At 42.0% G+C, this 13,332-nt stretch overlaps 1 protein-coding gene across 2 annotated transcripts in view; it reads left to right on the forward strand.

Moving 5' to 3' along the window:
* Positions 1–13,332, forward strand: part of PTPRM (protein tyrosine phosphatase receptor type M) — a 753,685-nt gene that overhangs the window by 175,546 nt on the left and 564,807 nt on the right. For both annotated transcript variants that reach the window (XM_060121788.1, XM_060121789.1), the window contains exon 2: positions 5,293–5,415. In XM_060121788.1, the coding sequence (XP_059977771.1) occupies positions 5,293–5,415 (123 nt within the window). The remainder of the gene's footprint in view (positions 1–5,292; positions 5,416–13,332) is intronic.

Here is a 13,332-nt window from a genome sequence, read left to right on the forward strand (position 1 = left end):
GACCTTTATAGACAACTAGCCTTCCTATCTAATTATGGTCGGGAAAAAAATAAGAGTTCAACTTTTCTAAAACAAAAGTCATAATTTGTGGAGACTTCATTAACGTTTAACTGGCTTATAGTTTTCAACCATAATAAAACATGAACATGTTCAATGATTTAGTCACATTTGGAGCTGATTCATCTTGGAATACACCAGGACAGGACTGGGTATTTTTTGGGTTCAATTGAGGTAGTTTTCATTGTTTAAGTGGATAGTACCTTACACTTAGAAAAAAATTTTAAGCAAAATTATTGCAGCCAAATTCTGCATAGAATTTTGGGAAATTCATTACCCATTTTTCTGAAGAAGCATTTATTGGGTACCTACCATGTACCGGCTCTAGGAAATGTCAAGACGACTAGGAGTTATCATCAAAATGACTTTTGAGCAGAATTCCTAAGCTTTTAGACACCCGTTCCTTTTAAACTCCATAGTTTTCATGAAAAAAAAATAACATGGTTTCATCTGATTTCTAAAGCGCGTGGCATCACGCTTCAGTAATAGCACAGATAGCCTGTACTTTTTAGTTGGGGGGTAAATACTCAAACTCACGGCAGCCCATTAAGACTTTGTTGAGAGAAGCAATATTCATAAAGACTGTTTCAAAGAATATTACAGTTTTATCCTAGAATGCACTGATCTCCCACTAAATCACGTTTATCCAATCAAAGTTGGATGCCGTGCTATCCTGACATGTTACTGAATAAACCCTAAAACCCATTGCTTTGCTGTGGTGATCGCCCCTGAGAACTATGTTCATTAACTCATGTTGATTGTTTCATACGAGGGCCCTGGGAACATATTTCCCTCTGGATTTAGGATTAGGAGTTGTGTTTCTTTCAAGTTTTCAGTTTGGGAGATAGTGTCGCATAGTGTTCAGAATATGGGTTTGAAAGACAGGATCCCTGGGTACAAATCTCTGCATCACTGTCTTCCAGCTTTGGGACCTTGTGTGCAAGCTCTGTAACCCTTCTGTGCCTCAGTTTCTGTGTGTGTAAAACTAGTACCTTGGTACCTACTTTATAGGCTTGGCCTGAGGATTAAACACGTCCCCAGTGAATATAAGCCCCTGTTATTAGTTTTGGTATTAATGTTATCGTCTCATAGATACTGTGAATTGTGTAATCATTTTTTCCTCTTGGCACTGGCTACCCCAAAGCTTACAGTGAAATGTGTGGCCAATGCCCCGTGAATGAGCCTAGTGATATTTTTTATTACTTGGCGATAATGGTGGAGTCCTAGTTATAATCCTGATATCATCTTGTCCTTTTTTTTTTTTCCTGCTCTACTTTCCTTGCTTTTTAACTTTCACTTCTCCTCAATTTTATTAATTTAATTGTCATGTTATTGTGCACTGCCTGTCCTGGAACAGGCCATACAATCATCATTCTTGGTCAGAAGCCATCATCCTTGTTGTCCATTACCTGGGTATTTGACACCCATTGACACTTCCTTTCACATAATAACTCCTTCTTATTCCAGCACAAGTTGTGTGTTGTGTTCAAATTTGCTAAGGAAAAGCCTTTCTCAAGGTATGATGGAAGCAGGTGGGCAGGCACGTGTGTGTGTGTGTGTGTGTGTGTATTTATGTAAGAGAGAGAGAATAAGAGTGATGCAGGCCACCACCCACCCGGCTTGCATCACCTTTCCTCCATCTCTTGTATGACCTTTGGTTTAGTCCTGATTCCCCTCCACAAAAGAGAAATAATTTACCTTGATTGAGGGGTGAATATGGCCCAGCCATGAGCTGCTGGGCATCGGTCCAAGTAAGACAATTCTGGGGAAACCTTGGCAATTTGTTGCTAACTGTATGCCTCTACATGATGGCAAACGGTCTGTGTTATCCTGAAAAATGCAGGAGACTTATTTTTGGAAATGCTTCATTTCATGATGTTTCAGGGACTTTGCTCCCTTATCACATTCTTCACTGGCCCTAAGGCACTCACTTGAAAAGCCCAGCTGGCCTCTGTTCTTTGCTCCTGTAGTGCCACAGAAGAGCCCACACACTTCACCTCTTTACAAAGTACACATTAAATTTTCCAATTCTGTGTTCCAACTCTTTGCAACGGAGTGAACTCCTCAGAGTCCTTGTAGGAGGTACAGACGGCAAGGACAATTTAAGATCTAGTAATAGCTGGTACTGGTGGACTTGCCTGACTCTGTTAGACCAGCCACACTTGCTGCCTTACTGATTCATCAGAAACACCAGGTGAGGGACATGTTATGTTTGTTTTATAGGTAAAGACATTGGGGTTCTGAGAGGCTAAATGATTTGTCTACAAACACAAAGCCAGCAGGGCAAGAATGAGGAAGCGCCAGGCGTCTGACCCCGGAACCGGTTCACTTCACCTCTACGCAATGTTGCCTTGAAACCTAAAACCTTCATTTTGCTCTCTTGAGTTGGTTATATCCCATTGCTTTTTACCTTAATTGCCTTATTTTAGCTCAATAAACCACCTTTGCTATTTTAGGGTCTTGAATCTGTTGGATGAAGGCCAGTAGTGGATCTGAAAATTGATGTGCAGGGGGCCATATCTTTGGGCAACAGGAAATTCACAGTCTGTCCTATTTTCCAGTGTTTCCATAATCCTAGATGGGTCTACGAGGAACCATGGCATTCTTTTTATGTTTCCTTTCAAGTGATAAAAACAGCTTTATGTAATGGGAAAATTATATCCTTGCACCAATGTTGTATTAGTCTTTGGGGTTTGCTGTCAGTCATGCAAGCTCTCGCCTTTATATTTGGTTATATCTGCAGTGCCAAGAATTGTTTCCTAAACCAGATCTTTAACCAGACTTGAGCTGTTTTGCAGATGACCCCAGCCCCCCGCCCCCCGCAAGCTATTTCTCACTGTTTAAGATTGCACTGCAGGACTTTCATCAAAGTGCTATCTATGCTTCTATTTGGGGGGGGGGTTCCCTTTTCTGTCAAAATTCATGGTTCTTTCATTCTTTTGAATATTATTAGTGCTACTGCTGTTTGGGCTTATTCCTACAGCACTGAAGCTATTTTCTATATCAAAATTAGGATTTGCAACCAAGGGAGAATATTTCTCATAAATGTTTGCGTGGCCTTCTAACATTTCTTTCCCAAATTGGAAAGTTGTTAGTATTATGTGCTTAAAACAAATCCACTGTGTTTCTGGACTTGTTAAAGCTGAGTAAGAGGGAAGTATAAATTACCAATTGTTGTCAAGGTGAAGTATTGAGTTAATGCTGTATCTTTATAATGAGTTTTCTGTTCCCAGCAGAATGTTTAATTGGCCAGTTCTGTTAAAAGTGTTACAGAGGATGGTGTCCAGGGCCACTGATTTCACCATCATGCCTAGAGCCAGTGACTAAGACAAAAGCAGAAAGCTGGGGGACACCTCTTAAAATGGCCCGAGGAAAATGGCCCGAGGTCCCTTGTCTCTGCTCTGTTGAACATTTTTTCTCAGTGATTTGGAGGCAGACAGAAAGCATGCTTAATCAAATTGGCAAATCACCCAAGTCTAGGTAGGAAGACTGACACCCAAATGGCAAAATCAGGATCCCAAAAACTCTCAACAGGCTGGAGAGATGCCCTGCAAACATTTTATGGGGTTTAGAAAGGATAAATGTACAGAAAGTCACTTCCCTTATTGCAAAGGGGAGAAATGGCTCCATGGCAGTGGTATAAGGAAGACATGTGGGATTCCAGGCTCTAGGAATCTCGGGATAGACCAGCAGTCAGCTCAGACTGTTGACAGTCTGAGGTCAAGGGAAGTAGCCAGTTGAATTCGGGCTGCAGTACTGGGGGTCATTGGTTTGGAAGAGTGCTGATGAACTGGACAGTGTTCAGAACACCTGCCAGGATGGCAAACATCTGAGAACCTTGTAGTGGGAGGGCGGGAGGGGGAGCAAAGCATGTTTTGCCTGGAGAAGCAAAAGTATAGAACTTGATGGCTCTTTTCAAGTAGTTAGCTTTCCCGTGTAAGAGCTGAGATTTTTTCACTGTTTCTTCACAGGGAAGAGCTGAGATAAATGGGTATACATTTCAAGAAGCAGTGTTTGGGCCCTTTTAAGGGGAATTGTCTACATGTGAGGTATGCTTTTCTAAATGCTGGGTGCCCACCTGTTCGGAAGCTGTCTGTCTAGAAGGTTGTAGAACTGATGGAAGCATGTGGATGGAAATTGGACCAGGTGACCCTACCTCTGAGTTTGTGCAGTTGCTTTATTATTATTGTTTTATTTATTTTCTTGCTGCCAGGGCATACAGTACAGCCATAGGGTAATTATATTCTTATGTTTGTGTTTTCTTGACCAGACCCTTAATTCTCATCATTGGCAAGTGATTATAATTAATCTTTTAAATTGATATAATTAATAGCATTATATAATGGGCAGTAGAATTTTCATGATATTAAGATGATTGATATAATCCTTCACTTTGGCAATGTGAAACATTGGGGGAAAGATTTGATGCTATAATAATTTAAAGTCAACAGGAGACACTTAAGAAGATGTGGGGTGGGACTTAAAATCATCACAGTGCCCAGGGTGCTGCAACAGCGGACCTGCTTTGCATATACTGCATTTTCTTTTATTCTTTGTTTAAGTTGCTTCATTTTTAGCATCGACATCAAGCAGATGTTTACCACATGTGTAGTTGTGAATTCATTCTTGCCTTTCAAAATTGTGTGGACTGTAGGCAAATTTATAATCTCTTTTAATTTTGAGACCTCAAATCTCCAAAGTATTAAAGCAAAACCTGTTTCTATGTTCAATTCAGAATAATCCTTAGAAAAATATTTTGCAAGCTAGGTCCATAATATTTACTGTGTTTTGTCCTCTACCAGTGGTATGGTGGAAGTATCTCTCTTCATTTTTTTGGACAAATCATAATGGGTTTTTTTTCTATTAAAAACACATTGAACACCTAGGATGGTTCTATTAAAGTTTTGAACACAAGATCAATTATGCCTAATTCATATGAATCTGGAGAATATGGGTTATAAATCTGCTTAGGTCTTACTTTCAGTTGGATTGTACAGACGTTGGATTCTTTTGGGAGAACAGTATAATATAGAATTATTGACAAGGCATGGTGAATACTCAGCTAGCGCTTTGCAAGGATGCAATGGGGTCAGGATCCACAGTTCCTGAGCAAAAAGGCCAAATCAAATCACTTTGAGCATTGAGTAGGTTTATGGTTCCCTGCAGTCATCATAGCTTACCCAAGACCTCTGGTCATTATTTATTAATGCTACTCTTCCTTCTTTTACATTTTAGGTGGTTGCCTCTTTGATGAGCCTTATAGCACGTGTGGATACAGTCAGGCTGAAGATGATGACTTCAACTGGGAACAAGTGAACACCTTGACCAAACCAACCTCTGATCCATGGATGCCATCAGGTTTGCTCTTAAAGTTCCCTTTTTAAAACCAAAGGTGCACAGGAGTCTTAATCACAGTAAATGTTCACTGGGTATTGGTTGAATGAGTGAGGGTGTTGGTCTTGGAGTTTGGTGGCAAAGGCTGATTAGCTGGTGGGGATGGTATGTGAGGACCAATGACAAAGAGTTGACCCTTGTATCTCACCCTTTAAAATGTAAAGCTTACTTCCTTTATTGTTAGATACACCTGAGCTAGATTAATGGCCATTACCCAATTGACCCTTTCCCAAGGAGCAGAACATATGGGAAATAGATCGACGTCTCTTCTGGCAGATGAGTTTGGTGATTGGAACTCTAGCTGGGGAATCCAAATAACAAAGTCTCCATCACAAATAGACCTTGGGAGGTGACTCATCTGGCACCTGGGGGATCTGGAGGTTACTAGTGATCTTCAAAGCCTTCTGATAAAATGGTTTTGCATGCATGTGGGTCCTTTTTCCACTGTAGAAGCACTCAGTAAATTTTCTGATGAGTGAGAAACATTTGATCCACTGAACACCAGCAAGAGTTCTACTTCCTTAGTTGGAAGATCAGGAAGATGGTGACTCATGGACTCTAATCAGATTGGCGCTTGATCATTTTAATAGACACCATTTTTAGGCTGCGGTGTTGCATATCCATTTAAAATTTTAGATTTGCAGATTCACTTGACAGATGGGGTGATGACTGTGTCCCATTCAGGATTCAAACTGGAAGATATGAAGGAGGGGGAGGTGTAGCTTCTTGTTACCATCTTGTCCTTTACTTCTTTCTGATGTCCCATAATACCATCTCAGACCAAGATGTCCAAGCTTTAAATATAGCAAGGATGGGTTTCTAGTAGAGGCCATTACAAAAATGGTTACACGTATCAGAGACCAGTTGCGCCCTGGAATAGTCAGTTGGGTAATTGAAGCAACACAGGAAGAGTGCCCTTGCAAGTATTTGGCCTTTGAAGGCCCTCCTGCCTTTGGAAGAATGAAGTGGGGGTATTAAACATTCTGCTTGAATTTATTTTTCTTCTGTTGACTAATAGAATACTTGGTGATTAATATTAGGACTTTGTAACTTAAGATCTCTGAATGTTATCTTTTCTAACACTTTTGTCAATTCCATCTGGTTTCTGATGGTTACATAAGATGTATCCTCAACACCTACCCCCAAACAGGTGCAAGTTTTGGGTTAGGGTTAGGACATGTGGGTGGTTTGGGTGTCAGCAGGTCTGGAGGGAGTTGGGGGAAGACTAGCAGTGGGTCGTCTCTCCTCTGACTCTGCCTATGGACATGGGTCCAGATAAGGCTCCTGAAAATGGATAGTTCTTCCACCACATGAAAATGTTTACCAAGGGCTTCCCTGGTGGCGCAGTGGTTGAGAGTCCGCCTACCGATGCAGGGGGTCCGGGAGGATCCCACATGCTGCGGAGCGGCTGGGCCCGTGAGCCATGGCCACTGAGCCTGCGCTGTGCTCCGCAACGGGAGAGGCCACAACGGTGAGAGGCCCGCGTACCAAAAAAAAAAAAAAAAAAAAGTTTACCAAAACTGCAAATACGTGTATTTTTTCCTACTATTTATTAAACAAACTTTAGTTATTAAAAAAAAATTCTTTGAGCCCTAGTGTATACTAATCGTGATTACTGAGGGAGATGAAGGATTATGAAATGATTCTTTCTAGGAACTTACCTACTTGGGAAAGAGGGTTACAAAAATACAACTAGCGAGCAATCTAAAAGTGCATAGAATTAAGTGTGGTATAGACTAGAAGTATTCTAAGAGCAGTTTTCTTACTGTAAGCCCAGTGTTTTTGGAGGACGTGGACTTGGGCCCAGCTGACCTACCCTCCAAAAGTGAGAAGTTAAGTTCTCAATGAAATGTCATTGTTAGAAGTTACCGTCTTGTAAACGTGCATATACTATCCTGAGGTATGGATGTGAAAACTGAGTTTCCAATATGTCTATACAGCCATGAGTTTTAAATACTCTTCCATTTCAGGATTTTGCCTCTTCCTCCTCCTCCCTTTTCATTAATAGGTATAAAATTTATTCCTTTCACAACCAAATTCCAAGGCTGGCCTTCGTACACTAAAACAGAAACTAGTTTTATGAATTTCTCAGGGTAAATGGGTGGCAAGATCAGATACAACCATAACTTTATAAGGGCTAATTTTTAAAAACCTTTATTTAAAATATTGTTGGATTTGTTCTCACATGTGTATTTGTATTTGGTCTTGCACGTGCAGGCTGGTTCTGTGATGCCTTAGACCCAGGGTTGGCAAACTATATCCTGCCAGCCACAGCCAGTTAGCTGCTGTTTTTTTGGTGTGGCTTACATGCTAGGAATGGTTTTTACATTTTTATTTTTTATTATTTTTTAAAAACTTTATTCATTTATTTATTTATTTACTTACTTACTTATGGCTGCATTGGGTCCTCGTTGCTGCGTGCAGGTCCCCTTTATGTGCGGCAAGCGGGGGCTACTCCTCGCCTAGGTGCGTGGGCCTCTCACTGCGGTGGCCTCTCCCGTTGCAGAGCACAAGCTCCAGGCGCGTGGGCTTCAGTAGTTATGGCACGCGGGCTCAGTAGTTGTGGATCGCGGGCTCTAGAGCGCAGGCTCAGCAGCCATGGCACATGGGCTCAGCCACTCTGCGGCATGTGGGATGTTCCCAGACCAGGGCTCAAACCTGTGTCCCCTGCATTGGCAGGTGGACACCCAACCACTGTGCCACTAGGGAAGTCCCCTTTTTTACATTTTTAAATGGTTTTATTTATTTATTTATTATAAATTTATTTATTTATTATTTTTGGCTGCGTTGGGTCTTCGTTGCAGCCTGTGGGCTTTTCTCTAGTTGCGGCGTGCAGGGGCTACTCTTTGTTGTTGTGTGCGGGCTTCTCATTGCGGTGACTTCTCTTGTTGTGGAACATGGGCTCTAGGCACGTGGGCTCAGTAGTTGTGGCTCGTGGGCTCTAGAGCACAGGCTTAGTAGCTGTGGCGCATGGGCTTAGTTGCTCCGCGGCATATGGGATCTCCCAGGACCAGGGATCAAACTTATGTCCCCTGCATTGGCAGGCGGATTCTTAACCACTGTGCCACCAGGGAAGTCCTAAATGGTTTTTTAAAATCAAAATAATAATAATACTATTTTGTGACACACGAAATTCCAATTTCAGTGTCCATAAACGAAGTTTTGTTGGCACACGGCCATGCCCATTTGTTACATATTGTCTGTGCCTGCTTTTGGGCCGCAGTGACAGAGCTGAGTAGTCTGAGTAGTTGGAACAGAGGCTGTAGGGTTCACAAAGCCTAGATATCTCGTTTCTGGACCTTTCCACAACAATTATACTTTTGGCATCAGCTTTAATTGTTGTTTTGGACTCCTGGCTTACACTGTAATGATTTTCTGTATTCATATTATAACTATTAACATAATAAACATTTTTTCACATTTTCTTTCACTTTCAGATGACTTCTTTTCCAAACATTGGGCTATTAAAATCAGTAAGAAAAAAAAATGTGATGATCAGGGATTTTCTCTATCTTTCCCATAAATTTGCTATCTATTGGAAAGCACCGTGACATTCTTTACTGTTTAGTACCAATATCCTTGTGGAACTCTTGTGATTCTAATAAGCAAATAATCTACCAAGATGAATTTAACAATTATGATGGTGATATAGACTAAAATTTTTACTCTGATTTTTAAATTTACTGTAATTAAAGTTTACTTTTTCTGTGTCTTTTTGGAAAATGATGCTTCAGTGTGCAGGGTTTGTTTCTCTGTATCTTCGTGTGTGAGGTTATTTTTTAACCACGTTTAAACTATTTAAATACAGTCTGGAGCTTTATACAAGCTGGTTGATAACTATTCTGATGCTGTGATGTTAGCTATGGAAATACATAGTTAGGGAAAATAAATACCAAATGTCATTTAATTTTTTTGTATTTCAAGCCAACATTTATGTGATAGTTGATGATACTTTTGCAGCTAGCTCTGAACCACACGGTTTTCCTGATGGTGAAAGCATGCTACATGTGATTTCTCTTTTATTGGAAAGCACGTGGTTCATTTCATATTCATTGAGCTCCATTAGCAATGGGCAACTCTCTTAAACTTTACCATAAGGATTATACTCTGAGCACAAGAACCCTTGATTAAGTAACCAAATGATAACCTGGTACATTTTGATAGTACCATTGCTTCTATCACTTTATATAGAGCAGTGCCTTGTATGATTATCCCTATAGACTAAGAAGTGTTTGATTAGGAGTGTTTTGTGGTGTAAAAACATGTGCACAGTTTGAGAGTAGTTGATGTGTTTACATGTTGTTAAAGTATTCGTGTTTGGACCCTACTGCTCCAGTTCTATGAAATGGATAGTTAACATATTCCATATCTTATGTATTAGAAAATGTGATCCTGTTTAATTTAAAAAATTAGCAATAAATTCATCCATAATATTAAAAATGTAAAGGTAGCTTACAACCATAGCCATTTGATACTTATAAAATTGACATTTATTTATAACCCCTGTGGTCCCCGTAAAACATCATACCTCTAGAAAGGCTGTAATGAAGTAAATTGGGCCCTAGTGCTGGGAGAATGTAATACTCTTCCAGGTTGTATAGTGCTCCTATACAGGTTGTATAATGTGCATCCTGGGCAACCTCACTTGGCCTCCACATCTTGGTTTTACATAATGCAGATTGGGAGTGGTGGGGTTGCCGATCTTTGTGGAGATGTGACTGAGGATTGAGTCATTTCCGAGGGTATCCATGTGAAAGGCAGAGAGAGGGCCACGCAGGATGAAGGAGCAATGTGGACTCTTAGTGTGATGCCCCAGAAAATGGAAAAAAAGTGACTGCATGTATTTGTTTGGGGAAAGATGATGGATTGACAGACAAAGGAATTGCAGTTTCCTCTTGGGGTGCGTTCACCAGGCATGTTTTCCTCCTGGGGAAGACGTCCTATGTATTCACACTTCAGGGCTTATGCAAAGTCTTCTGCTCTTTGAGTGACAAAGAGCAGAAAACTTTGGGCTTGAAAAGACATTTTTCCTCCTTAAATTTCAGTGTGTATCTAGTGAGTAATATTTTTGGCAAAGAACATTCGCACAGTTGTTTAATTATTTCTTTCATTCTTTGAATCTGTCAACATTCAACAAATATGTATTGAACACCTGCTACGTGCGAGGCATCGTTCAAGATGCTTGGGCTTCATTGCTGAACGAACCAAATAAGGATCCCCTCCCTGGCGATGCACCTACATTCTCAGTCTAGTGAGATCATTCTTGGATTGCCAAAAGATCAGATCCCGTGAGACCATGTTTCCCCTCATTAATTAATGACTTTCTAGATGTAAAAACGTAAAAGGTAATATAAAATTTAGTTCATCAGACTCAGCACACCATAGCATCAAATTTAGCTTTCTTGGCTGTGCTGTGTCTTAAAAACACACAAAAAGCAAAAAGCAAGAGCAAAAACATTGAAATCCCAGGCAAGTGGCAGTGCAGTACCTTCTGATAATTCTCCCTCATAAACCAAAGTAATCTTGTACACGTACATGACTCCTAGCAGCTGGCAAAAGTTGCTTCTTTGCTGTGTATCCTCTGATCCTCATGACGACCCTGGGAGATCAGACGGCGTTATATCTGTTTCACACCCAAGAGGACTGAAGTTCAGAGAAGATACACCTGCCCCAGGCTTATAGGAGAGAAAAGCCCCCATTTTTGCTTTTCTGAGTACCAGGGAGGCAACTTCCCACCCGAGCACTTGCATCTAGTGAGGGGGGCACGGGCAGCCTTCCTTCCAGGTGGCAACTATTTGGATCTTCTGGAAATGAATTGGAAGGCTCTCCCCATGGGGTTGCTGCCCACTCCCGGGTCAGATTCTGGCTCTGTGGCTTCACAGCTGTGGACCTTGGCCGACTCTTCAGCTCTCAGGTCCTCAGGCTCCTCATGGGTGTAGGATTAGTTCGTGATACATGTTCGTGGAGTGATGTCTGGGGGCCTGGCGCTAGGAGCTGGAGCGACAATAATGGAGTCTGTGCTCTGGCTGACTGTGAGGCATGCGGGCTGTGATAAGCAGACAGACTTAGAGTGTGATGGGGAGACATTCTAGGGCTGTGAAGAAAAACTAAATCAGGACAAGGGCTTAGTAAGGGATGGGAGCGGCAGACAGGAGCAGCCGCTCTGTGAGCAGAGATGGGGTCCCACCAGGGACAAGGAGGCCTGGAGGCTGAGTGGTCCTCCCAGAGGGAAGAGCAGGGGCAGAGGCTGAGGCAGGGGGAACTCTGCCGGGGGAGGGGGCTGTCAGCCCTACAGAATCCCGAAGGTGTTGGAAAGGCATTTAGAACCTGCCTCATGGGGTTATTGACCAAGGGAAACAAAATTATCCACTTCAGAGACTTAGCCTCCTACCTGGCCCAGCACAGAATTCAAGAAACGTCCTCCTTTTATTACTCAGTAACTTTCCAGGAGCAGTTGGTAGGAATTCATCTTTTAGTTTAATTTGGACTCTCTGTGAAGCGGGCAGTTCATGCCGATTTCCTATTTTCCCTTCTAAGTGATACCAAATAAGAAACAAAAGGTATAGATCTTCATATAATTTTTGAATGGATCGAAAAGCAAGTTGAGAGAAGTCCATTAAAATATGAACTTTTTTTGCCAGGATGGTAGGATTGGGGGTAATTGTCCTGTCACTTCTACATTACACATTTTCTTTATGATTAAGTGTAACTTTGTAATAAAAAGTATTATAAAATACTTTAAAAATGTGGGGGAGGTCTTTGAATTTGGTGTTATTTTAGTTGATTCTGAATATTTCTGCTCCAGAACTCAGGAAATGACACGTTTTATTGTCTTTGAGCATCTTATTCACGTGTCCCACAGTGAGGTCCCTGCCTGACATCCAAGGTGTAGGATGGTCCTTGATGAGCATCCTCTCTGGATCTCACTCATATCACCCTGGTGATGCTCAAAATGGGTTTCCAGTAGCTTTGAAACCGTGAATGATGAGACACGGTGAAAGGAACTGGACCGGAATTGCATCCTGCCAGCAGTTTCTAAGTTACAAAATTTAGAAAAATAACTTTAGGTGATAACAAAAGAACCCCATTTCAGATCAGTGATCTTTGGGGAGTTCTTAGTTAAACAGCAGAGGGCTCTGGGTGGACTCATTTTAACATGAGTGTAGACAGTGTGCTCCATTCAGAGGTAAAAACATGTAACATACAATTTACCATGTTTTTTAAAGATTTGTTTGGTGTGGACCATTTTTGTAAAAGTCTTTACTGAATTTGTTACAACATTGCTTCTGTTTTATGTTTTGGGTTGTTTGGCCTTGGGGCATGTGGGATCTTACCTCCCTGACCAGGGATGGAACCAGCACCCCCTGCCTTGGAAGGCAAAGTCTGGACCACCAGGGAAGGCCCCAATTTACCGTTTTTAAGATTAGAGTCTGGGCTTCCCTGGTGGCACAGTGGTTGAGAGTCCGCCTGCTGATGCAGGGGACACGGGTTCGTGCCCTGGTCCGGGAGGATCCCACATGCCACGGAGCGGCTGGGCCCGTGAGCCATGGCCGCTGAGCCTGCGCGTCCGGAGCCTGTGCTCCGCAACAGGAGAGGCCACAACAGTGAGAGGCCCGTGTACGGCAAAAAGAAAGAGTACAGTTCTGTGGCATTAAGTACATTCACACTGCCGTGCAACCATCACCACCATCCATCTCCAGAAACTTTTTCGTCTTCCCAAACTGAAACTTTGTACCCATTAAACACTAACTCCCCGTCCCCCCTCTCCCCAGCCCCTGGCCACCACCATCCTCCTTACTGTCTCTATGAATTGGTCCACTCTGGGTACCCCATGCAAGAGGCATCATGCAATAGTGGTTCTTTTGTGTCTGGCTTATTTCA

The sequence above is a fragment of the Lagenorhynchus albirostris genome, chromosome 14 (assembly GCF_949774975.1).
Source record: "Lagenorhynchus albirostris chromosome 14, mLagAlb1.1, whole genome shotgun sequence".
In the NCBI taxonomy this organism is placed as follows: Eukaryota; Metazoa; Chordata; class Mammalia; order Artiodactyla; family Delphinidae; genus Lagenorhynchus; species Lagenorhynchus albirostris.